The sequence below is a fragment of the Phymastichus coffea genome, unplaced genomic scaffold, assembly GCF_024137745.1.
Source record: "Phymastichus coffea isolate CEN01 unplaced genomic scaffold, Cenicafe_Pcof_1.1 PCOF00011, whole genome shotgun sequence".
Lineage (NCBI taxonomy): Eukaryota > Metazoa > Arthropoda > Insecta > Hymenoptera > Eulophidae > Phymastichus > Phymastichus coffea.
Genome location: NW_026706822.1, coordinates 4220647 through 4247822, shown reverse-complemented (window position 1 = coordinate 4247822; position 27176 = coordinate 4220647). Strand labels below are relative to the sequence as shown.

Sequence of the window (27176 nt, the reverse complement as noted above, 5' to 3'; positions counted from 1 at the left end):
AAAGTAATGATGAAAAAAAAATTCATCTCTAAGATTCGAACCGACGATCCGAGCAATTCAAGGCAGAAATCTTAACCTCTCGGCTAACGTGCTTACATCACCGTATAAACGTCAAAAGTTATATTTAAGTTGACGGGGTGGCGGGGGTGATTGAAGGGGTCTGACGCTAGCTAGTATCAGCTATTCCGATGAGCGATCTTTGCGAGTGAAAACGTCCCAGTTCTCGTATATAGAGTTGGGTCTCCTTCTCTCTTACTCTCTGGTTACAGTTAAGTTAATTTTTATATTAATCACATAATGAAAATAATTAATTCAATACATTTATATCGAAATCAGAATCTAATCTAATATAAAAATACACATAACACACATATTTCAAAAATTTGCACCATATTCCTCAAATCATATAGGCCAATGAAATGTCTAAATATCTATTATCAGTCAACCAATTAAAAAGTTCACAGGCTTCACTTTTCAAGATTCTCTTTTTTTAAGAAGGATATGGGGTGTAATGCCATATCAAAGCTATATAAATAGACTAATATCATTATTAATAAGAAAATTCTATATCAAATTAATTTTTCAAAGAACAAGTACAATTTTAGATGACTTTTAATTTGAAGAGTTCAAATATTCGTTTTTTTGTCTTAATCAATGTTTCCTAAATCAGCGGATTTTAATTGTAAATATACTAAGCGTCGAGGCGAGCTCCGAGTACCAAGTAAGAATATAATTTGTACGAAACCACGCGTTTATGCTTCTTCACGTAAAATTAATTGAGTGAAGATGAAATTATTAATAGACTTTAGCATCAAACAATTGTGAATTTTATTTTATAAGAAGGAGGTGTACAAATTAGAGCGTGTGAACTAGTCAATGGTTCTGAACTAACTGGCTGACTGTGCAACAGTCTACGTGATTTTCAAAACTGTAGGAAAAGAATCTATACGAGTTTTGATAAGAAAAATCCATATGATCGTTAAGTTGTAAAACGAGATTTCCGGCTAGCGCGCCAACTGAAAACAACAGGTTTTACCCCTAACGTCCATTCAAAACTCTAGAGCTATGAAAGACCAGGATTCGGAAGCTTGTAAAATTTTTCTGATATGATCAAACACATAAGTAATATCGCAGCGCAGTGCTTGTTTGGTCTTAATAATATATTTTTATTTGGTGTTCGAGTTTATGGATTTCACAATGGACTGGTTTAAGTACAGAGCTTGTTCTAATAGCGAAACGTTATAGACTGAGTAATCTTGTGCAAAATATTTTTAAATGATGAAATGATTAATAAATGTGGACTTAATAGTTATGTTCACAACTCGTACATAATTGTTTGATAACTAATTCTTCCAAACAGTTATCAAATAATAAAAGAATGATAAATTATTTAAACAATTAAGTGAAAGCCACACTTTAATTTGTATTAAAAATAATATTCACAATGTTTTCAATTAAATATTTATTTGATATGGAGGTTCTTACAAGTAAATATTTAATAAAAAATTAATAGTTAATACAGTGATATTTATTATTTATCTATGGGAATGTAAGATGGAAGCGGACCAATAAGAGTCCATTCTGTTCTGTTGTGAAAATTCTCAGTATTTATACTACATTGAGAACTAGTTTCAATAGATTTGTTTATATCAATAAATTCATTGCTATTATTTTTTCTTCCTTTTGACTGAATTATTTGCTCTGCATTAATAGTGGTTTTGACGTTTAATAATTTGAGCAAGTCACCGTTTTTTTCATTCAAATTTTCCCTCAAATTTTCATAATACCGTTTTTTGTATTCAACAATTGGATTTTCTTTTCCTCTCATTTCATTGAGGCATTCAATTTTATTGCTTGTATTTGAATTGACATGATTTTTTGATAGTTCTGTCTTCACAGTAGATCTTTTATGAGGATATGGACAAAATTCAATTTTACTACATTTCCTACTTTTTTCAAATTCTGGGCATGTATAAATATGGCGTTTCTGACACTGAAAACAAAAGTAACTTATTTATAATGGTATATATACATACATATATATATATTTGTATTTATATTTATATTTATATTTATTTATATAAATGTTCAAAAGATCATATGAAATGTGCCGATTATTGACCTCTTCATTGCTGTGTATATTACAATACTTATTCATTACGTTAATAAATATTTCAATGAACAGTATGTAGATATTTGTAATGATGTCCTGAATTATAAGTAGTAATAGCAAGTGTACGAGGTCTGTCCGGAAAGTATCGGGCCTACGTTTATATCTTCGCGCCATAGTGTTCGAGCGACCTCTACCGGACAGAAACGTCAACAGTAAAGCCTCACGAATCTATTGATTACTTACTGACACCTGCTGGACGTATAGTTCATGCGCAGCGTGTCTTTGTTTACAGTGCCTTTTTCGCGTTCGTCGGATTTTGCTATTGTCAAAAATGACTGAAAAACAAGATCAACGAATTTGCATCAAATTTTGCTTTCAACTCGGAAAAACGAGTTCGGAAACTATTGAAATGATGCAAAAGGCCTTCGGAAGCGAGTGTATGAGAAAAACACGAATAAAAGAGTGGTATAAACGGTTCAAGGATGGTCGCACTTCTGTCGATAGTGATTCTCGTTCCGGCCGACCTTCGACGACAAAAACCGCAGATAATATTGAGTGGGTGCGACTTGCAATCGAACAAGATCTTCGTATGACTGTGCGAGAACTAGAAGAAGACCTTAGGATACCAAAAACTATAATTTCAGGAATGTTAACCGAAAATTTAGGAATGAAACGCGTGTGTGCGAAATTCATCCCAAAATTGCTCACAGCAGAGCAGAAAAACATTCGCTTAGAAATCGCTCTGGACAATCTGGAAATGGTCAATAATGATAATAATATGCTTAGAAAAGTTATTACAGGTGATGAATCATGGGTTTATGGTTATGGTCCTGAAACAAAACAACAATCTTCACAGTGGAAGCATTCTGAATCGCCAAGACCAAAAAAGCATGTCAAAGTCGGAGCAATGTTAAGTCAATGTTGATTATTTTTTTCGATTGTGAAGGTGTTGTACATCGCACATATGCACCAACAGGTCAGACAATCAATAAAGAATACTACGTTCAAATTTTGAAACGTTTGCGTGATGCAGGAAGAAGAAAACGGTCGCACTTTTGGGAAAGTGGTGACTGGTTTCTCCATTACGATAATGCGCCAGCGCATTCATCCAATCTTGTGGAGCAGTTTTTGAGCAAACACAACATCGAATTGCTGCGACAACCTACATACAGTCCCGACATAGCCCCTTGTGACTTTTGGCTGTTTCCAAAACTAAAAACCACTCAAAGGACACCGATTGAATGACAAAACAACGGTTGAAAACAATGCGACGTGTGTACTTAAGGCTATCCCTAAAAGTGAGTTCCAGGACTGTTATGAAAAGTAGAAACATCGATGGAACCGTGTTATTCAATCAAGTGGGGATTACTTTGAAGGATGCCACCCACCAGATGATAAAGAATAACGCTAGTACGAAAATATAAAGGTAGGCCCGATACTTTCCGGACAGACCTCGTATGCTTATAACACGACGCGTCTGCAATATCTTTGGACTCAGATTTACAAAGTATCGGATTACCTATTATTAACACAATAGAGCCAGTGAATCAGACTAGCACATGGTAGTCCTTAGTATACGAGAGAATATTCTGACATATATAAACACTGAACCCGAACGGATAAATAAGGGACTGAAGGATCAGCGACATCTCGAAGACTGTAACCGTGTTATTAACAGTCTTGATAATGCGCTTAGGCATGTATTTCAATAAGACGTGCTTACTGAAAAATGTATAATAAGAGTGGACGAGCTTGATCGCGCACTCTTATTTTAGTTATCGTTCTCACTTGACGTAATTATCTCCGCTATCGCACAAATTTACCGCTAAATAAGAGACATCACACAAGCAATTCTGCAAACCTCTCCTTGTGGTCGGAATAGAGGCAACAAGAAGTTGGTGCTCCGTCCCTCTTTTTTGACCGTTAGAGCGAACGAGCCCAATACTGAAAAACTAACAATTGATCTATCTTAAATAATCTCCATAAATAAGATTCCCGTGGCGTTGTAACAAGGCTATTCATACGTACAACGGAACTGATTCACAGGGTTCTGTCTTAACATCATTTTCACGCGCTGTACTTCGGATCTTCGAATCTTAACCTACTAGGTAGATCACAATGTGGACGGTATAAGACGAGGTGGGATCCAATTTTCCGTGTAGGTATTTGTTAATTAACAATTGTAAATAATAATAATAATAACGGTAACTATATATAATATATCTATCTAATATGAGTAATATCAGGTTGGATAAAAACTAACTCAGGTATGGAGCTGCTTGTGAAATTGGTAGATGAAAGAAGTTAGTTATATAAAAACTGTTAGAAAGCGAGAATATGTAAGTATATATGCGTGCAATTATAAGAGTGAGGATAGATGTGGATGTAGGTATGGATAGTCTCTATCTCTGATGCATGAAATGCATCTCTGCTTTTTGTGCAAACGTTCATATTAGCACTCCCACCGCTCCTCTAATACAAAGCAAAATTAGACCAAAGATAACGGCTATACAGAGAGAACAGAGCAAGAAAAATATTACAGAGAGAGAGAGAGAGAGAGCAATATATACAGGAGTCAAGCCATATGATCTGCTTCGCTCCATTCATATACTTGACTAGTGGGGAGAGTATATGTGTGCGTACGTGGGTTAATACGCTCACTCTATCTTCCTGCCTGGCTCCTTCATCTCGCTAGCTACAACGTATTAACCCTTTGTTGCACATATTTTTCTGTTCAGTGGTTTTACTTGAAAATTCCTACTCGGGGGTTTTTGGGGTCGCTGATCACGAATCTGAAGTCGAAATGCAGAAATTATTGATTCAAAATGACGGATTCAAGATGGCGGCTCGGGAATTTTCGAGAAATTAGATGTACAAACTTAAAAATAACTACCCAAGGGTATTTGCGGTTGCTGATTACGAATCTGTTAATTTTTTTTATAGTTTATCATTGTAGATCTAATATGACGAATACTACGACATAAACAGTGGTTAAAATATTGGGGACTTTCGAAAATTTACTCTTTTTTTGCGTAACCCAGAGCTAACGACGAGGACGTAAAAGAGTACTAGCTCCATTTTTTTTTGTTTTTTGTTTTTTTTTTGTTTTTTTATTCTTTTTTTAGTATTTTAGTAGTAATTTAGTCATTTTTTTAGTATTTTATTCAGTTTTTAGAATTATTTAAACTATTTTTTATGTATTTTCTTTTGATTTTGCCCATGAAGTTATGAAAAAGTAAGCATTATTCTTTACCTAATACTTGAAATGAACTTTTTATACACGTAAATATACTCCAAAAGTTTCATTGCTTCGAACGACTTTTCACAATAACGTGTTCTACGCATTTTGATGATGTCAACAGTAAAGGAGCATTTGCGCATATTCTCATGTTAACAAAAAATTTTGGCATCTTCATAATACCAAGCTTGGGGTCGATCGCTCTGTACTTGCGCACGTCACTGGCGTTAACATCGCTACTTCTTTCTAGCTTATACATGTTTTATCACTTAACATTTTAATTTTAAAGAAAGGTACATATTAGTGGAAAACTCTGAACTACTGTGATAAATATATTGCTTTATTATAAGCATAAGATATAGACTGAATAACTTCGCTAACTTTACTTTGATACAAACAGGATGTCTACAGATTTTCCAGAAAAATACTCAAAAGAAAAGAATGTACTTGCTGATTTATAAATTGAAACATACGAAGACAAATAAAAATACGGAAAATTAGCAAATAGCAAAAGATTACACGTTTTTGTTGAACAGTAGTGTGTGTGTGTGTGTGTGTGTGTGTGTGTGTGTGTGTGCACGCGAAAGTGGCTTAAACAAAAGGTCATTTTTTTAAAAAGGGTTACCTAACTGATTTTTATTGAAGCAAAACATACTTTCTTTCATAATACTGAAATCATCTGAGAAAGAAATTCTCAAGTAATTTTTATTTTGATAAAATAATCGTTAAAACTCGCCGTTCCAAGGAAGTGTATTTATGCTTAGTGTAGAAAGCAAGACACCTTAACCGGAGTGTATGATACGTGATATGTGAGGTAATATTTTTTAAGGAAATGACAGGGATGTGACCTATTATGAATCTGACACAGGCATCCTGTGTTAACTGCAAGTCGGATAATCTTGTTTTATCGAGGTCTTAGTAAACTATTCAGCATTACTGAAAATGTGGAGAAACCAGTGCTTCTACAAGTTGTGTTCTCAAAGTAAATCATAATGATGTTTATAAAACATTAAAGAATGTAGCAAAAACATTTCTAACTATCGTGAGAAATCGGAGCTTTTAATCAAGAGTAGTTTAAATAGTAACACCGAGATTGGTAGCTGTTGTTGAATAGGTAATGCCAGTATTATTTAATATAATGCGAGGGAGCGATTATAGATTAATCTACACAACGTACAGTTGATTGTCGATAATAATTACCTTTGTTTTCAATGGATTCAAGTTTAATCCATTTTGGGAAGTCCCTTGGGTAACCGCATTTACTTCGAATTAAGCTTGACTGATAGCATTATGGAGATCTATACCTACATTCGTGTAGCATCTGCACAAATGAGATAATTAGCAAAGCGCAGTCTATTTGTTAGATAATTTATGTAAATAACGAACAGCAGTGGTTCAAGAACACTGCCCTGAGGAAAACCATGGATGTATGGAGCTATACAGAAATTAAACCACTATCCTTAGAACTCGCCTGCAGCCTACTCGCTAAGTAAGAAAAAAACTATTGTAAAGTAATATTACAAAAATTCAATAAGGTAAGTTTATATATTATTATATCATGTAAAATAGAGTCAAATCGTTTAGAAAAGTGAAACAAAATAAAGAATGTAAGTTTCCTATCGTCTAAAGTATTTTTAACATGTTAACAAACTAAAAAAAGATTTTTCTCTCAATATTAAATTTAAACTGCAGATCTTTGTTCTATGGATAAAACTACAATTTTTTTCTCTGTAGAGCTTTTTTATCTCGCTTATTTTTTTATATATTCGCGTTTTAATAAAAACCTCATTTTTTTAGAAAAAAGGCTTTAATTTGGTAAAAAATTATCGGAAAAATATGCTCAACTTCTCATTTTAAAGTTGAAAAAATTGTTATTTGAACCTGCTAACAGTTTTTCGTTCCGCCTACGGGATCTACAGTAGTAAATAATTTTTCTGAGGCAATAGAATTTTGTTAGTATGTGTAAAAGGATTTTGTGATCGATCTAGTAACAAAGTAATCAAAACAAATACTTATAATGTCGTGCCCTGCAATAAATGGAGTATGCAATTTAGAAAAATTTTTTTTCAGAGTTGAAATCCTTTACAATATAAAAATCAAGGGATGTGTGAGACGGGGGAAGGTTTCTGTTGAGACACTGATGGGTAGGCTCAAGTGAGACATTAACATGAGCTTTTTGATCAATTAAATTGCGCAAAGTATTTGCTTCATACAGGATGATCGAGAAAAGGTCAGTGTTAAAGCGACCAGTAATAATGAGATCATGATAAAATGACAGCTTAGCAAAAATACAATTGAAGAAATAAAAACAAGAGGATGCAGATCGGTGGTGGTATATAACAACAAATAATAGTTTAAATTTTATACATTTAATTTCTGAAATAATAAAGTCAGGTGTGGTAACGGATTCTGGATTGGAGGTAAATAAGAATTTAACTATGTAAAAATCACACATATAGATTGCTACATCTTCGCTCTTTTTTACAGCACGGTCGAGATAAATGATTATCGGGAATATTTTTGGTCAAGAATGTTTTAGTAACAGCAATAATATCGAAATATTCCATATCCAATCGTGTTTGCAGGATGCAAAGTAAGCAAATGAATCAAGTTTATTTATAAGATCAACGCTTAACATACCTATATTGTAATAATTTGACTGAACAGTTCTCCGCCATTTGTTTCGGGCCAAGTTAAGTGTATCAGCGCTATCGGTATTACTTGGAGTACTAATTTGTGTTAGTAAAGTTTGTCTATTAGTTTTACCAACACCAATAATATTATCCCCACGCAGGTACACAAAGGGCATACTTTTGAACAGCCACGATGGCAGCATCGGTGAGTCGATCATCAGGCGGAACAACAACAGCGCCCGTAAGTACGGTGAAAAAAAATATCGTTCCTTTCTTTTGCTCTTTCTCTCTTTTCCTTTCTGTCCCTCTCTTTTTCTCCCGTTCTCTGAAAAAGCAAACCATAGAGAGAGAGAGAGAGAGAGAGAGGGAGAGGGAGAGGGAGAGGGAGAGAGAGAGAGAGAGGTTTGGAGCAAGTAATCTAGAAGTTTTCATTTTGCATTTTTTTTTTCGTTAATAGCTTTTTTCTAGTCTTTTTAACAATTTTTACATTGAAATAAATATTTGTTAAAACTTGAATTTTTAGTAACAATATTAGGTAATGTTTCTAAAATTACAAAAAATTTTACGTTTCTTCTTTGTACATTTAGGCAGAACATAAAAAAAGAATGGTCCGTTACATAACATCCCTTCCCCCTTAGAACCGTTGCCGTCCTCGGTAACATTGATTAGGGGGTCATGTCACCGTAAAGGATTAAACATAGTTATTGGTAATATGCTTTGTCCGTTTATTCAAACTAGAAAGAATGAAAAGAAGATAGAAAAAAGAGAAAGAGAAAAAGGGAAAAGGAAATAATAATACAAATAAAATAAAAATGGTTATTGATGAGAACTGAATCATTGTCCTGGTTATATTCTTGATCCTTGTATTGCCACTTGAAGGGTCCCTTGTACGGCACTCATACTGAGTCCCTCCAAGTCTTTTGAGTACAATCCCTGATCCTTCAACAAATTATGGTCCTGATTCTGACTAGTGGATGGGTTTTTTAAGAATAGGGCGAGGTTCTCGATGTCACCATAAGAGATCCCATTATAGTCAAAGATCACTAGATTACAAGTCTAAGTGACTTCTAATCACTATCCTGATCATTGAGATATACAGTTCTCTCACAAAACCAATAGGTCCGTAACACCTTGCGATTTTGGTAACCGCAGATGATTTTGTGTGACTCGAACTTTATTCTCGTAACGTAATTTCTGCATGCTCTATGATAACTATATAGGCCTGTTTGGAAGATTTTCTGGTACATGGTGGGCAATGTTTGGTCTTATATTTTTTGCTAGAATTAATCAGCGCTGAGGTGGCACTGTGACAAAACATATATTTCACCACACCCATGGGTTCACAGGAATCCTCCCATATCTTCATATAATCGATTGGACTGAAGTTTCCGAAGTTATCATATACTTGCTGTTTCGGCCACGTTGTATTTTTAGTACTATATTGCAATAGTATAATTCGTGATTAGATGGTTGCAATAACATTCTCAATTCACAATTTCCATTTAGATTAGTATCCAATAGGGGACTTCCCACTGGACATATAAAGGTATAATGTGTTTGCACACAGTTTTCTAATGCATGATGATTTATTTGTATGTAATGTTTTTGGTCCAAGCTCAATGCTAGGTATGCGTACTTGTATCTTATGTATACTGACTTTTCAATTGAACTCGACGATTGCCGTACCAGCACAGAATGCAGACATAATAGTTTCTATCGACTGGAGGCAAGTGGACAATAATGTACGTCCTCCCTTCTCGATGTATTGCGTCAATGTTTGATATTCTCAATTTCCTCGACTCTGAGGTGTTCTGTTGGAATCGAAAAATCAAGGTCCGATACAGTATATTTTATATCATTAGCTATTTGGTGCAACATGTTGGAGTCTATAAGATACGGATGTACTTTGTTTTTTTTTAAAGCACAAATGATTTCTACTAGTCTTTCCGAACCTTTGATGTAATGGTCCAATTTGGCCTCTAGCATTCTTCCAAGGGATTGTACTGAAATCACATATTACAGTCGAGCACTTTCATTTCCCAATTTCTTAAACTACTGCCGCATTCGAATGCTTAATTAGTAAATTTTGTCGCCGTGAACATCCATAATTTCGTAAAGTCTATCTATTCCGGTGGTGATTATACAATGAGTCCTATCATTGAAGAGTTTAAGGATATTCTTTTGGTCCGCGTATAATTACACAGGCCTGCAAGGTTTTGTTCTTTTGTAACTGAGGGTCATTTCTGAAGTAATTTTTGGCGTAGAATTCGAATCCGTCATCAGAATTTCTCCATCACGTCAGGTTTTTGAGTAATCGTCCCCTAAAGGTCGAAAAAACACGTTTTTTGGCCATATTCAAGGCTTGATTACATCGTGAGTTTATATTGTTTTCAAAAACGGTTGACGGCATCTTAAAGAAGCACTCTTACCCTTCAAAACCCATTTTTCAAATTTAAGATATCATTATTTTTCATCAAGATATCATCAATGGAAATTTGCCATTTTTGAGGTTTCACCATGAGCTTAAAAATTCGGCCAATTGTCCTGGAAGAATACGATATATTTCTTAGTATTTGTTGGATAATGATTCTAGAATCATTATAAAAAAAAACTAAGAAATATATCGTATTTTTTGGATAATGATTCTAGAATCATTATAAAAAAAAAAACTAAGAAATATATCGTATTCTTCCAGGAAAATTGGCCGAACTTTTAAGCTCATGGTGAAACCTCAAAAATGGCAAACTTCAATTGATGATATCTTGATGAAAAAAAATGATATCTTAAATTTGAAAAATAGGTTTTGAAGGGTAAGAGTGTTTCTTTAAGATGCCGTCAACCGTTTTTGAAAAGAATATAAACTCACGATGTAATCAAGCCTTGAATATGGCCAAAAAACGTGTTTTTTCGACCTTTAGGGGACGATTACTCAAAAACCTGACGTGATGAAGCATTTCTGACGACGGATTCTAATTCTACGCCAAAAATTACTTCGGAAATGACCGTAAGTTGTAAAAGAACAGTGACGACTCTCTATTTTGCAGGCCTGTGTTTTTATATGATTGCCAATGTAATTAATATTGGATTTTACAAGTCTCATGGTCATTGATGACTACGCCTTCCTCAAGGAAGACTTTATCATCGACCACATCTATCCTAGATAGATATCCTTCTATGAGCTTAGTCTTCTTTAAGTTAATCTGTATGACTTGTCGAGTCCTCGACGCTAAGGTGTATCTTAGCATACCGACCGTTAGTTCTTTCTCACTTTCTCTAGCCTCACTGCTTCAGTTTCCTTCAGCAGCAAGTTATTCTGTTCTTTGATTTAAGTCTGCTACAGTATCAGCGTCTGATACGTCATCCTCACCAACATTGATACTCATTGTCTGCTCAGGTCTTGTAATCGGTTATAGGCATACTATTCGGTAAAAATGGTACTGGATTCATTACATCGCTATTCAACATTAGACTACTATGATAGAATGAAATTACAGCGTTGGTATTCATCATTAAGTAATCTCTGCCTCAAATTATATCCTCTTCAATAGGAAAATTATTCTATACTATTTGAAATTTTACCAACCATCCATTTGTGGACAGTATCACTGTAACTATGGTCGGAACGCTATGTGCTGTTATGCCACTTAAGCTAGTAACTTCTCTAAGATCAAACCTCGTGGTCCAATTTAATGCACTGAATTTAATTAGGTTCACGGCCATTCCATTATCGACCATGAATATAGTCCATTTTTTACTGGTCTCAGGTATCCGAAACCTTACTCTTGTCAGTGCATAGATTTGATTATTTCATGTGCTAGGTCCCCAATTCGAGGCAACTGCGACGATTGATTTAACAGAGTTTGCGGGTTCTTCAGTATCGTCATCACTCTTGCTGGAGGCACTCCCGGTTTCTCTGTCATCGATATGGCTTGTACTTCCGTCACCATTGCTCTCGCATTCTGCTGCTGAGACTGAATCTTGTCCTGATTCTGCCGGCACGTCTGACATAGGTCCGCTCCATTCGTAGCTGGGCGACTCACTTCTGATTTTAAATTACTAGCATTCCCTTGTTGCGAGTATCTCGGGTTTGGTCTGAATTCTCCTTTCAGCTGCAGGTCATATGCTATCATTCCGTAACGTTTCCGGTGGGATGATGGCATGAATTCGTATCAGGGTTACATAAGCGCCCTGCGTACGGTCCATTGTCTTGGTAATTCCTATAGCGAGGTTTCTGGTTCCTGTTCTGAGTTTGTCCTTGCCTTAGGGGTCGATTTTGTTCTTCTTAATTATTTTGGTTACTCTGATAAGGTTGTTGTCCGTTGTTTCGCTGGAAAAACAATTGCTAAATCTTTACGGGTAGTTCATCCTATTCATCTTTGTAATGCACCTCCGGGTTATTTTGTTGATCTTGTTTGTAATTTATATTTAGTCCACGCAGGAGGGTTGGGTTGTCCATTTGTTAGTATTCGGCTTAGCGTGCCAAGTCCTTGATTTATTTCTGGTCTCTATGCGAAGCGTTTTTTTATATGCTTTCTCTAGGGTTAGGTCTCGGATTGTTAAACATGTACTAAATCCCCGATTTTCTTTGAAAACCCATTGATAAAAATTTTTATAGTTGAGTTCTGCATAGGGATCAACATCGCGTCGTTGTAGTTTTCGACAAGCTCTTCCTTCTGAGCATTCTGAACAAGATTAACAATTAACAATTTAACATGATGTTTATCCTGTCATGGAAATCTCCGACTGAGTCTCCTTGCTTCATGCGTAAACTATGAGTTGAACTTTAGAATCATAGTACGCAAAGTCTTTGCATGGTGCAAATCGTTCCTCTAGAATTTTAATTAAATCATCAACAGCTTTGATTGATTTGCCGTACATTCTGTCCCGCGCTGATCCCCGTAGCTTAGCAATATTTAGGCGAACGAAATTCTGATCTTGTCCGTCTGATATCAGCGCCTTTCCATTACGAACATCTTGGATAAAATCTTTCAAAGGCACATGCTTTCCATCAAATTATGATTCCTTGTACAATGTTCTGAAGGGTAAAGCTGGCCGACATGCTAGTCAGCAGCTGTAGGGTGGCCGCTTCGGTTGCTATCTTACTTATTGTTTATTCGTTTAAAAAACAAATAATAATAGGTCCTGCTACGTCTGATTACTTTCTAGTCTACAGAAAATTTATGGCCCTAGAGTCTTTGGCAGCTTATTATGCTCAGAAAGTAAAAGCGAAGGGACACGCAACAATGTAAAGGTTTATAATCGTAAACACTCATTTTGAGTTATGGTAGCTTTCTTTTTTTATACTTCTATAGGTTTTGAAAATATAGTTCAGTAACCATAACAATAACGTAACATAAATAAATTGCATTAATAATAAAATAAAATAATTAAAAAATATTAAACGGGATAACAAATAGAAAATTAGGAATATTTATTATTTAACAATCAAACGTATGAGGAAAGGGGAAAAAGAAAATTTTCTTCTTCTACGCGAAAGAACGTCTCCAAGCACTCCCATCAAATTTCAAATACGCGCATCGTACGCAAAATAAGATTCAATTTTTTTCCATCGGATCTTATTTAGTTTTGAATCGCCTAGTCCACTCTCAGCCAAGCAGGCAGAAAATGTGGGAACATAAGGAAACAAAAACTAGTCCGATAAGTGAGTGATCCGATTACGTCTATGAGAGCGTCGCCGAAAAATGAAACTCTGCTGAGTTTCAATGCGCTCCAATGTGCGACCGAGTAAAACAATTTCGTTTGTCTTCGTCATAACTATACGTGCCTGCCGATAAATACCTCGTTCACCCGTATCGCACCAAATGTATATAAGAACGAACTAAATTTTTTTCACGCAAAAACACGTAATTAGAATTAAATACGGTCTAAGAAATAAAATTACCAAAGAAAAATATTTTAAGTATCGTACAAACAAATAAAAAAATATATATATATATTTTGTGACGGTAAACGTCATATTAGCGCTAACGGCCCATGCATGCGGCTGCCCGCGAGGGCAGCACCTACCGGTAGCCGAAAAATGTAACGAGGGAATTCGGCACGCGAGGAGACGAAACGCGCGCGATTGAAAACGAACCAGTACGGGACTAACTACCGATACAGAGACCGCAAAAATCGAGGCTCGTAACCTAATCGCCTGAACGCACTGCAGAGATCGAGTGATTGTTGTCGCCGAGTTATCCAGAGAGTACTGACCAGAGCCTGCAAACACGGTGTCCTCCCCTGCCACCACGAGTGTGAGTGAAGTGTTTCACCATCGAGAGCGAAACCGTGCGCGCGCAAGTTCGCGATCCAAAAGAAAGGGAGAACAAAAGACTTTATCCGCACGCGCTGTGTGTGCTAAGTTCGTTCGCTGCCGAACGCTCGTCATTAAGGTAAGCTGGCCAGCTTAATCTCGCGACCGTGATTGCATGCCTGATAATCAATTTTCCGTACTCGAAGCGAAGCGTGCATGTAATAGCTCTGCTAACAAAGAGCGGCGAGCGATCCGACACTGTATGTCGTTGCCGTGCGAGCGCGGTATGTAAACATAAACACGCGGGCCGAATGTAATGTAACATTTAGAAGTAATAAAGAGTTTTCGTCTGTGATATTAACCACTACTTTTGACGTGTTTATTTCGTATTCGTAGTTAGTTGGTTGACTGACGCCCATTCCCTCTTGCTCTCCGACTTCCGTATTGAACATAGGTAATTACGCGTGCCCATCTACACAATCGTCCGAATAAATTAATTAAACGGTAGCAACCCAACCCCGTTACAATTTATATGTGTATATACTTAATTTAAAAAGAAAGATTATTTGTCTACGTAACATACTGTCTTGATTCCCTTATAGTTTTCTTAAATGATAAATTTTGTAGTAATGGAAAGAAGGGAAATAGTGAGAGATGCAAATTCACTTAATTTTAATTATATTGAGCAACGTTTCGTCAGCACACTTGCTGACCTCTTCAGGCTTTATTAACAGAAAACCAACAAATTATTAACAATTTGTTATTACTGAAATGTTGCTGAATATAATTAAAATTAAGTGAATTTCCATCTCTCACTATTTCCCTTCTTTACATTATTACAAAATTTATCATTTAAGATTATTTATCATTCTTCTTTTTTTTATATAAAAAAACGAATATTCACAACTTTCAGCGCGAGGAAGAAAAACAAAAGACCAGCATAACCACGCTCTGCTACCAGTTGATAAGCGTGAGTTGACTGGAAGCGAACTCGCCCCGTATGTGTAGGCCCTTTCAACAGCCAAGCGGCCTCGGACTTAGACGGTTTCCAAGCTCTTCGGGCATCCCGGCCCGTCCACGCGCTTTAATTGTAAAATATTAAATAGTCAGGGACCGGACAGTATTACGATCCAGACACTTTGACTTTATTTATTTTGTAGCTTATTATTATTATTATTATTATTGAACCAGAATTGTTATAAATTTAATACTTTACGATTACGTTTGCATTAATTAATAAACATTGATTTCATACGCAAACACGTGGGTATTGCTCATGCTTCTAGCTATACACAGTAAAATATTTGAAGAAAAAAAAGAAAGAGAGAGAGAGAGAGAGAGAGAGAGAGATGTATATAATTACCAAAAAGAGTCTATTACCAAGAGAAACTAGGTGAGTACTCAGTTCTTCGAGTTATGGTGTTATGTATATAATAGTCCTTTATATTTTGTTCCAATAAATCTGATTAATCCGATAAGTCCAATAAATCCTACAAGTTCAATAATTCAAATAATTCCAATGAACTGAATAGATCCAGGAGGTCCAGTAAATTCAATAAACCCAGCGTAATTCTTTCTGGCTAATACACTGGTAACTTCGATACAGTATATTTACTATATATATATATATTTTTTTTTTTAAAGTAACTATTGAAAAAGACAAAATCAGTGCGGAGAAAAATAATTACAGCCTGATTATTTGGGCGCTTACTTCCGACTGAGTGCTCTCGTCCTCGCTATTCCTCCGCACATTTTCTTTCCCACTCCCTCTCCACACTTTCTCTATCTTATTTAAGCGTTTTTAATCGCTGCTTTAGTCCTCAGTAAACGCACTGACTGTAGCATGCTGTAGCAGCATGCTGCCGCAGCACGCCACAGCAGTGCACTTGGTCTTTCTCACACATTTTCGCTGAGGCGCGCACATGTGCTGCTGACCATAGGATCTTATCGCCATGCTCTTGGCTCCGACGCAACGCAAATGAATTTCTTGTAGGCAACCTCTCTCTCTCTTTGTACATTCAGGCATAAAATAAAAAAGAATGATCCGTCACATAACAAAAAATGAAACATCTAACGTAGAAAATACACTACTTAACTAAAGATAAAATCCAAACAAAAAATGTATACTTTAATAAAGACATGGCAATAATAAATTGTATGAATGAGGAAACCATTAGCATAAAAATCAATTGATAATTTCAAAGTAGAAAAAGAACAAATACTTAAACCAACCATCAAACTTATTGATATTGATAAATATACAACTAGTAATGAAAAAGGCGTAAAAAATATTATTTTAATATTACAAGTCATTATGTTATGTGCAATAATTGAAATTGCATCAAATATTTATAAACTAACAAAAGAAAACAAAAGCAGAATATTTCTGGTTATCAAATAGGTTTTGATATAATAAATACTAATCTATATCTGAATTACATCATATTTGATCACAGTATGTGACGTGGTTTCGGGTAGACACACGATGTCGCCGTCGAGCGGTGCGGACGTGCAACCGCCTGACGCATCATCGCTACATAAGCATTTCAAGTGTCATCCAAATACAAAAGTAGGAGCAGTTGTGTGTTTAATATGTGGAAATTTCTATCATACGAGTGAAATAGTAGCAAAAGTCAATGCAGGAAATGCAATCAAACTAATAAACAGCTCATTCATAATATGCCAGGAGCATCCAAATTTTGCACTAACATCAAACTTGCCATATGGGGACTTAAGTGAACAAGCTAGTGCTTTCATAACACAATTCAAACTTGTAAGTAGAGAACAAATAAAACAGGAAATATTAAATGAGCTTGTGAATGAAAAGCAAATTTTAAATGAAAAAGATAATTATATGGATATAACACAGATCAATGATTTGGATGAATTACAACAATTAAAAGCCGAAAATAACCTATTGAAAGAACTATACAAAGAAACAAAAGAAAAAAATGAATTGCTCAATGAACTACTAATTAAAGAAAAACAAAATAATAATGCAAATACTAACATTATGAGAAAAACATATGCTGAAACAATTGCACTACCAAAACCTAAGCCCAAAAGAATACCAAGATTAATAATAAAGAAAAAGAGTAATGATAACATAAACTTAGAAAATCAAGTAGCACATTACTTAATTAAAGACAAAAACATACAAACAAAAAGTGTACAAGTTAAAAATACTGACACAATAATTATCAACTGCATGACCGAAGAAAATGTCACAGTGCTAGAAAAAACTTTACAAAAAAAACTACCGGCACTTACTGTTCTAAAAGAAGAAATACGTAAACCGATAGTTAAAGTAGTAGGAATTTCTAAAGCTTTCACAACAAATGTAAAAGATATAGAAACTGATATTAATGCAAGAAATTTTAGTCAATACGAAGAAAAATGCAAAGTAAATCATGTATTTACAAATGAAAAAAATAAAACAGTAACTGCAATAATAGAAGTTCCATCTATTCTATATAAACATATAAAAATCAATAGTAACAAATTATTTATTGGATGTCAAAACTGTAGAGTCTTTGACGTCATCAACATATATCCGTGTTACAACTGCTCAGGTTTTGGCCACGGCGGCGGAAAATGTGAAAAAGCAAAAAAAGAGCCAACGTGTTATAAATGTGCTGGCAAGCACCAAGCAAAAATGTGTAGTAGCAGCATACTCCAATGTCCAAACTGCATTTTCAACAATGAAACATATAGTAAAAACTACAACGTAAACCATAGTGCAATCGACAGCGAAATGTGTGAAGTTTTAAAAATGAAAATAAAAAGGTATATTGAAATGACAGATTATCTAATCCAACCAACTCATCAAAGATATTTTGGTAGAATAAACTTTGAAACAAACACCCGCAAGATATATAACCGCCCGAGAATAAATAACAGTTTATCGTTATCATCATTATCTACTCCAAGTCCAACAGGTAATAAAACCAGGAATACTAAATAGTTTTCTGTAATATTACAATATGGATAACAGCTTATATGATATTATATTTGAAAATGAACATAAAACAGATAATATTGATGATCTAAACAAATATATATGTAAAGAAAATAATATCATTCTTTGTATAAACATCAGAAGCCTATTACAATAAATTACAATAAATTACTAGTATTTCTGAAGAACCTCGAAAAAAAACCATGTATAATAGTATGCACAGAAACATGGAATTTAGACAATCATGAAATGTTCAATATTCCAGACTATAAAATATATTACAATGAAAGTAAAATAAACAAATCAGATGGAGTTGTTTTGTATATGAAAGAAGAAATCACCGAAATTACAGAATTTTTTGAAATAGATAAATTAAAAATAATTAACTCTAATATTACACTAGAAAACAACAAAAATTTGGTGCTGTCTGCAATTTACAGATCTCATGATTTATCTAAATTTGAATTCCTATTGAATCTCAAAGAATTATTGAAAATAAACAAAAAATATAAAAACAATATTTTAATGGGAGACTTTAATTTTGATATATTGAGTGAAGAAATACTAGATCAAGATTTTTTACAAGTACTGCTAGAAAATGGATATTGCCCTGGACTACATACCATAACAAGACCATCCAATATTGATATTAACAAAGGTACATGTATAGATAATTTCTATGTTAGGCTAGGAAAAGTCAAATATAAAACTTACGTCCTCAACGTACCCTTCAATGATCACTACCCAATAATGATGAGTTTAAGGAATAATTATAAATGTACACAAAAAACCAATTTTAAAATAATAAACTATTTTAAACTAAAAAATAAAGCCAAAAGAACTGTTTGGACTGACATACAAATTATAAAAGACCCTAATCTAGCTACGAATAAATTAATAGAAAAAATTCAAACATGTATTACGGCATCATTTAAAAACAATAAACACAATAAGAATAAAATGAACCCAAGGAGTAATTGGATAACTAAAGCAATAATGATATCATGTGCACACAAAGAAAAACTTTATAATAATTGGAAAAAAGATCCCAATAATGCAACAAAAAGAGAAAAATATAAAAACTATGTAGAAACTTTAAAAAAGACCATAGATCTAGCTAAAGAAGAATATGAAAAAAATCAAATCAAAACAAATCAACACAATCCACGAAAACTATGGAAAATAATCAACAACAAAATTGGGAAGAAAACCAAAAAAAACAATAACATAAATCATCTATTAATAGGTAATAATAAAATTACAAACTCAAACGACATTGCAGAACAAATGAATACATTTTTCAGTACAGTAGGCAAACAGACATGTGATAATATTAGACAACCAATAAATAGTAACATTACTCTACCATCTATGAACAACAACAGTATTTTTCTACATTTAACAAATAGAATAGAAGTTCAACAAACAATAAGGAAAATGGGCAACAAAAACGGAGGATCTGACGGCATCAACACTCAGGTACTAAAGATGATAATAAACCATATAAGTGATCCGTTGACCTATATCTTTAATTTATGCTTACAAAAAGAAATATGGCCTGACGAATTAAAAAGTGCTGAAATTATTCCTATCCACAAAACTAAAGAGAAGTATCTACCAACAAACTATAGACTTATATCTTTAATATCAAATATCGCCAAAATTTTTGAAAAATTAATACAAAAATCAGGATTACAAGTTTTTTCAACAAACATAATTTATTTTCTAATAAACAATTTGGTTTTAGAAAAGGTCTTAGCACCAAAAATGCCCTATACTACCTAACTAACTCAATATACAATCAACTAGACAAAAGTAAATCAATAGCAGCAACTTTCTTGGATCTAGCGAAAGCTTTTGACACTGTGGACCACAAAATTCTACTCAAAAAACTTTATAGATATGGAATTAGAGGTAGTGCGTATGAACTTATCAAAAGCTATCTAAGTAATAGGAAACAAAGAGTTAAAATTAATGGTGAATATAGTCAATATCAACACGTCAACATTGGCGTACCACAAGGTACAATATTGGGACCTTTATTTTTCATAATCTACATTAATGATATGTTACAATTGCTACCAAATGATAATGTGTTGGCTTTTGCTGATGACACGGTAATTATCGTGAAAGGCGAAACATGGCATGAAGTCGAAAGAAATATGAACTTCTACTTAAACAAACTATCCATTTGGCTAGCATTGAATAAACTGTCACTAAACATTGACAAAACAGTATACATGGCATTTGGAAATAACTGCAATAGCAACTCAACATATCTACATATAAATATAAAGGGTGCATCTATTCGAAAAGTTGATAACACTAAGTACCTTGGAGTGCATTTCGATAGCCATATGAGATGGGACATGCATACAAACATGCTATACAATAGACTAAAATATCTAACTTATATTTTCTACAAATTATCTAGGATAATGAGCACAGATAATCTACGTATGATTTACTATGCACTTTTCCATAGCATAACAACATACGGTATTATAGCATGGGGTGGAGCATACATTGGAAGACTCAAATATATACAAACTCTACAAACACGACTATTACAAATAATAAATAAAAACAAGTTTATAAATGAAAAAAATCCACTAAACATAGATCAAACATTCACCATGGAATCTCTAGTGTATCACTATGTCAACCTGCAAGATATGTTCCTGAAGAAAAATTCCGTAACAAGGAAAAAAACTATACAGCCCCTTAAAAGAAAATTAACAATCAGCATTAAAGATAGCTATATATAATGTACAAGAGCTTTAGCCACCTTCAATCAACTATCTTCTCACCTCAAAACTTTAAATAGCAATACAAAAACAATAAAGGACAAAATAAAAAAATGCATAAAAGGCCATCCATTCTAGATACAGAAATACAATGAACCACAAAATACATTGCAACAATTTACAACAAATATATTACAAACTAAAGCAACAAGGGAACTTTGATAATAGTCTACATTCAGCATTGGAAGCTCATGTGGATGTGGATAAGGATAAGTTTCTTTTGGATGTAAGGACATATTTGTGTTCACAAGGCACTTGTACACTTCATCACAATCGTTCTCATCGTCGAATGTCTGAATATAACATGAAAAAAATTAATGTATCAGACAACTACAGAAAATTAATAGAAACAATTGCAAATGTGATTAACATAGCATGGAACTCACAACGGATAACTATTAATACCAAAACAAAAAACGGACGGAAAAAGAAACGAAACTTACATTCTAACAAAAACAGATACAACCAACATAAATTTGATTAATAAATGTGAACATTGCACATACAAACAATTAATTGGTAAAAAACATATACATTTCATAAAAGAAGAAAACAAAAAAGATCACAAAGAACCAAATACAGATAAAGTAAGATATAAACCCATAGAAACAGTATTTAAACAAATGGAAGACATTGCAGACAATAATATTATGCAAATAGAAACAAGTAAACCAAAAAATACACCAGGAAAACCGATTCTACAAACAAATAATATTCAAATGACCTATGGAGACATCAATTATCTTGGAAACAATAAAGCATTATTATACTTTTATAGAGGTATCAGAGGATATCAAACTTTCACTAATTCATTGTACTCACTTGAACAACAACCTAAATATAAAGATTTGATAGTCTTAGATGACATAGTATTCACAGCAACATGTAAATGTGATTCACATAGACAGCATACTGAAATGTTCCCTCACTATAGAGTCACGTGTGCTACAGGACTTACTTGTCCTGTTAGACTAAATACATACGAAAGAATATCATATGCAAGAAAAATGAAAGCATCAATGACGACAATCGTAACGGCCAGACAAATGTTAATCAGATATTGGAGATAGAAGAACAAAATCGAAGATATTTGGTGAAGTAAGCTTTTATAGGAAGCATTCTTGCTACCAATATTAAGCCATACTTCATCTGTGAAATATTATAATCTATTACAAACCGACTCTTAGTTTTAAGTTTTTTGTTTTTTTTTAAATTTTTTTCTTAATTTTCTTTGTTTTTTTTTTTATTTTTTTCTTAATTTTCTTTAAGTGTTTAGTAGTTTTAAAATACCAGACCAGCGAACAGGTTTATCCTGTGCCGGGTTACAAATTTGTAATGTAAAATTGTATAATTATTACTACTTGTTGTAATATTTTGTACTATACTCTGGTTAATAATAATAATAATAATAATAATAATAATAACACACGTCGTTAGTGTACTTTTAGCAAAGGAGTGACACTACAACTCGATGTGGTGTATTGCTGCATGTATGAGGCCCCGCTCACTGAACGCTCGCAAGTTATTTGATAAATATAATGTATACATAAGTATATTTATGGGACATAAATGGTAATTAAGTAAATTAGTAAAGATTATTTCACAGGGTATTATGGTGAATTTGGCGATATAGTACATATCCGTAAAACAAATTACAGCGTGTGATTACTCAATATCAATACGTTTACATAACTCTAAAAAATAAAATTATGAATAAAATTATGAAGAGATAAGCGAGTTTAAGAAATCCTTGGATGACATTGTTACCAGCGCAATGACATCACGCCTACTGGTAGTCATCGCAGGCGATTTTAATGCATGGGCCGTAAACTGGGGAAGCGCGAGAACAAATGCTCGCGGGCATGCACTTCTAGAGGCGTTTGGAGTATTGGAGCTCGAGGTAGCCAATAGAGGAACGATCCCGACCTATTCCAAGGCGGGGAAATCGTCCATAGTGGATGTTACCTTCATAGATGCCAAACTATTGACAGAGGAGCTCAACTGGAGAGTCAGCGATCGGTACACGGGCAGTGACCATCAAGCCATAACGTACCGGCTCCAGTTGACCAAACCAGCGGTATCCATCAGGACAACGGAAAACAAGAGGAGATGGGCACCAAATACCTTCGACAGAGAGTCATTTCTCTACTCCCTCGAAGGAACATCAGTGTCCGGAACCGCGGAGGAAAAGGCGCAGGGTCTCACACGTGCTCTGAAAACTGCATGTGATGCATCCATGGCAGCAAAAAATAACGCAAGAGGTCGACTACCGGTATATTGGTGGAACGAGGACATCGCAAGCCTGAGACATAAATGTCTCACAGCCAGAAGGCGCCATCAAAGAGCACGGAACAAGCCCAACTTCCAGGCTCTGACCGAAAAATATGAGGAGCTGCGATCACTGCTCAAGGTCACCATCAAAGCAGCTAAGAGACAGTGCTGGCGAGACTTCTGCGAGGAAGTAGATAAGGGCCCCTGGGGCCGGCCGTATAAAACGGTCATGCGCAAGATCAAGCCCAGGAGTGGCGCACCACCATCTTGCCCATTATTCCTCGACAAAGTAGTGCGACATCTGTTCCCAAGACATCGGGAGAGACCAGAACAAACAGGCCTAATGGAAAGAGACGATGAAACCGAGTTTACAGAAGTAACCCAAGCAGAACTGATAGTAGCCGCGAAGAAAATTCAAACCCGGAAAGCGCCAGGGCCGGATGGGATACCGGGAATTGCGATCAAGACGGCAGCACTGAATGCCCCGGAAATAATTCGCGATACATTTAGTGCGTGCCTGCGAGAAGGACATTTCCCAAACTCGTGGAAGCTGCAAAGACTGGTCCTGCTATCCAAGGGAAATAAGCCTCCCGAGCAGCCTTCGTCCTATAGACCACTGTGCATGTTGGACATTATAGGAAAACTGCTGGAAAGAGTAATCCATGCCAGATTGGAGGCAGTTATAGCCGAAGCGGGGGACCTGTCTGGAAACCAGTTCGGCTTCAGAAAAGGCCGTTCAACCTTAGGCGCTATTGGTCGAGTTGTGGATCTGGCCAAAGATGCCATTAGCGGAGGACGGAGCGCAAGACGCGCATGTGCGCTGTGATCGCATTAGACATCCGAAATGCGTTCAACTCGGCAAGATGGGACATCATTATGACAGCCATGGAAGGACTGAGGGTGCCGCTGTATTTTCGTAGAGCCCTATCGAGCTACTTAAGCAACCGAATCCTGCACTATAACACCGACGATGGCACACACTCATACAACATCACGGGAGGAGTGCCGCAGGGATCGGTGCTTGGCCCCTTGCTATGGAACGTCATATATGACGGTCTAATAAGACAGCAGTTCCCAAGGGGAACAGAGATAATAGCTTTTGCCGATGATGTAGCACTAGTGGTCACGGCAAAGAGCGTTGAGGAAATAGAATATATAGGAAACGCCTTCATCGAGGTGGTGGCCCGATGGCTAAAAGAGCATGGGCTCAGTCTCGCTGCGGAAAAGACGGAAGCGGTGCTCATCTCCCGCACGAAAGATCGGAAGTATGCCACATTCACGGTGGAAAATAAGCGAGTACAGTCGACTGACACGGTGAGGTACCTGGGAGTTATACTAGATGCGCGGCTATCGTTTAAGGAACACCTCTCGAAAACAGGTGTCAAAGCCACTAACGTTGCTAGGGCGTTGGCAGGTATCATGCCAAACGTCGGGGGGCCAAAGCAACCACGCAGAACCCTCCTATCGTCGGTCGTAAGCTCGGTAATTCTCTACGGAGCTCCTATATGGGCAGATGCGCTAAGAAATAATGCAAGCTACGGAGGGACGTGTCGAAGAGCCTGCAGAGCAGCAGCGCTACGAGTTCCCGTGCATACCGAACTGTATCGGACATTGCAGTCTCGGTAATCGCTGGAATAGCGCCTATCGACCTACTAGCATGCGACAGAGCAGAAATATACCGTGAAGGAGGTCGTAACGAAGAGAACAATGCTGATAGACATGTCCACAGCAAACGGTGGACGCAAAATTTAATGCGAGAATGGCAGAGAAAATGGGACAACGCAGTGAAAGGTCGCTGGACTCATCGCATCATCCCGAACATTGACAAGTGGACAGGCAGGCGCCACGGACACCTCACCTTCCAACTGACACAGGTGCTCACCGGTCATGGCTAAGATGACTAAACTACAAATATGAAAGAAATAGTTATATCAGCAGTCTATAAAAATTATACCATACACATAGAACAGAATTCTAATTGGTCTTAAGGAACTAATTAACAATAATAAATAGGGTACACATAATATAATAATAGGTGATTTCAATTATGACGAAGTACTAGATCAGGACATCTTGCAAATATTACTTAAATGTGATGGACTTAGGTATTAGCAACATAACCACACCATCAATTGATTATAAGAGTACAGATTCATGCATTGACAATTTGTTCCTAAAGCTCAACAAAATTGAATAAACAATACAATTACTACACACCTTTCATTGATCACACAGGCCGACCACATTTCAAATTAGAAAAAATCCAGACACGTGACTAGGTATACCCGAAGGTTTTTGATGCGCTGAATCTAAATCTAGTGTCATAATTCATCCATCACTTTTGGTTCTTGAGATATCCTAACTCAAAAGTGCAAAAAATACTGTTTTTCACTAATTTTGATATTACGTCACATCTTGAATAAATTTTTTTTCAAAACTGGAAATACCACTTTAAAGTATAACTTTTATTCTATTAAATATTTTTTCTAGACCTGGAAAATCTTTTTTTTTCCACCGAAATACCGTTGTTTGAAGTTTTGTATTTCAGTGATTTCGAGAAAATTGAGTTGTGCGGGTCAAGGGTTATTGCCGTACAGGTTACCGGATCTGTGGGTTAAGGAAGTTAGGCTGTAAGGGTCCGAGATTATTGACATGCAGGTTATAGAATTCGGCGATGGAGGAATTTGGGTTGTAAGGGTTCAGGGTTATTGCCGTAGAAAATTACAGGGCTCGTGGGTGAAGGAAATCAAGTTATAAAGGTCCAGTGTTACTACCAGTGGAATATACAGGGTATCCCATTTTAAATTAAGCACCAAGATAACCCAAAAATTCTGAAATTGAATGATTTTGGGATATGTTGTAGTACTTGATAAAAAATTAGATACGTGTATTTTTTTATCGGCCCATAAGGGATTTAAGCGGTGAAATCCACCCTGAAAATCAACCCCTAAAATCAGTTTTTTTAATATTTCTCAGCATCAAATGAATATTTTGCAGTAAACTCAACGTTACAAAATTTCTTATAAATAGGCGCTTTTAAAGACATAACATTTATACCGGAGGGTTGCAACCCCCTTTTTAATAGGGGTAAATACACTATTTTTCGTACTGTTTTACGACATGTAATATAGTAAATCAGCTCGAGTGATTTAAAAATCACACTGATAATGAGAAAATACCAAAATTAAATTGACGTGTTTCCGGATTTAAAAAAAAATTTATTTATGGAGTGTTTTACCCCCTAGAAACAACCTCCGTTAACTTATCAGCAGGCTAAACCTCCTAACCGTGGGATAAACAAGTTTAGTCGTTTGTTATTTCTTGAAATAATTTAATCCTACGCCTGAGCGAGCTACCTCAACTAACCAACCTGCCTCTAACCCACCAAACCCCTATAAACCACCCTTACCCAACCAAATGAAAGCTAATAGACCTAACTTTGGGAGAATTGAGTTTATCAGTTGCGTTTTCTTAAAATAATTGATTTCTATACCGTACGTAGGGTATCCCATTTTTTTTTGATAAAATATATCAGTAGCTCAAACATAACACAGGTTTACAAAATAAAAAAAGTTGATGCCTATTTGACCAGACCATATAACTTTTATGTATTTCGATGCGCTGAACACGAATCCGAGGTCCGTTGATCTCCATCACGTCAGGTTCAAGGTCTTTTGAAGGTCAAATGTATTTAATCCAACGGAATTTAAAATTTGACTACGGATTCGGAAAGAGCGGGAAATTTTACGTTTCAATACATATTGTTGGTTTTTTCCAACATGACCTTTGAAGGACATCTAGAGCTCAAACAAATAATAAATAGACCTTATTTGCTTTTTATCCATATGAACTTGTTTTTGAGACGTCCGATGGGCTTCTATTGTATACTGTCATGTATCT

At 35.4% G+C, this 27176-nt stretch overlaps 1 protein-coding gene across 1 annotated transcript in view; it reads right to left on the bottom strand.

The window, feature by feature from the left end:
* Positions 1-1470: 1470 nt before the first annotated feature.
* The window catches only part of LOC131672064 (uncharacterized), a 171660-nt gene continuing 145954 nt past the window's right edge, over positions 1471-27176 (bottom strand). The window contains exon 3 of the mRNA XM_058949007.1: positions 1471-1993. Within this exon, the coding sequence (XP_058804990.1) occupies positions 1532-1993 (462 nt within the window). The 3' untranslated portion in view covers positions 1471-1531. The remainder of the gene's footprint in view (positions 1994-27176) is intronic.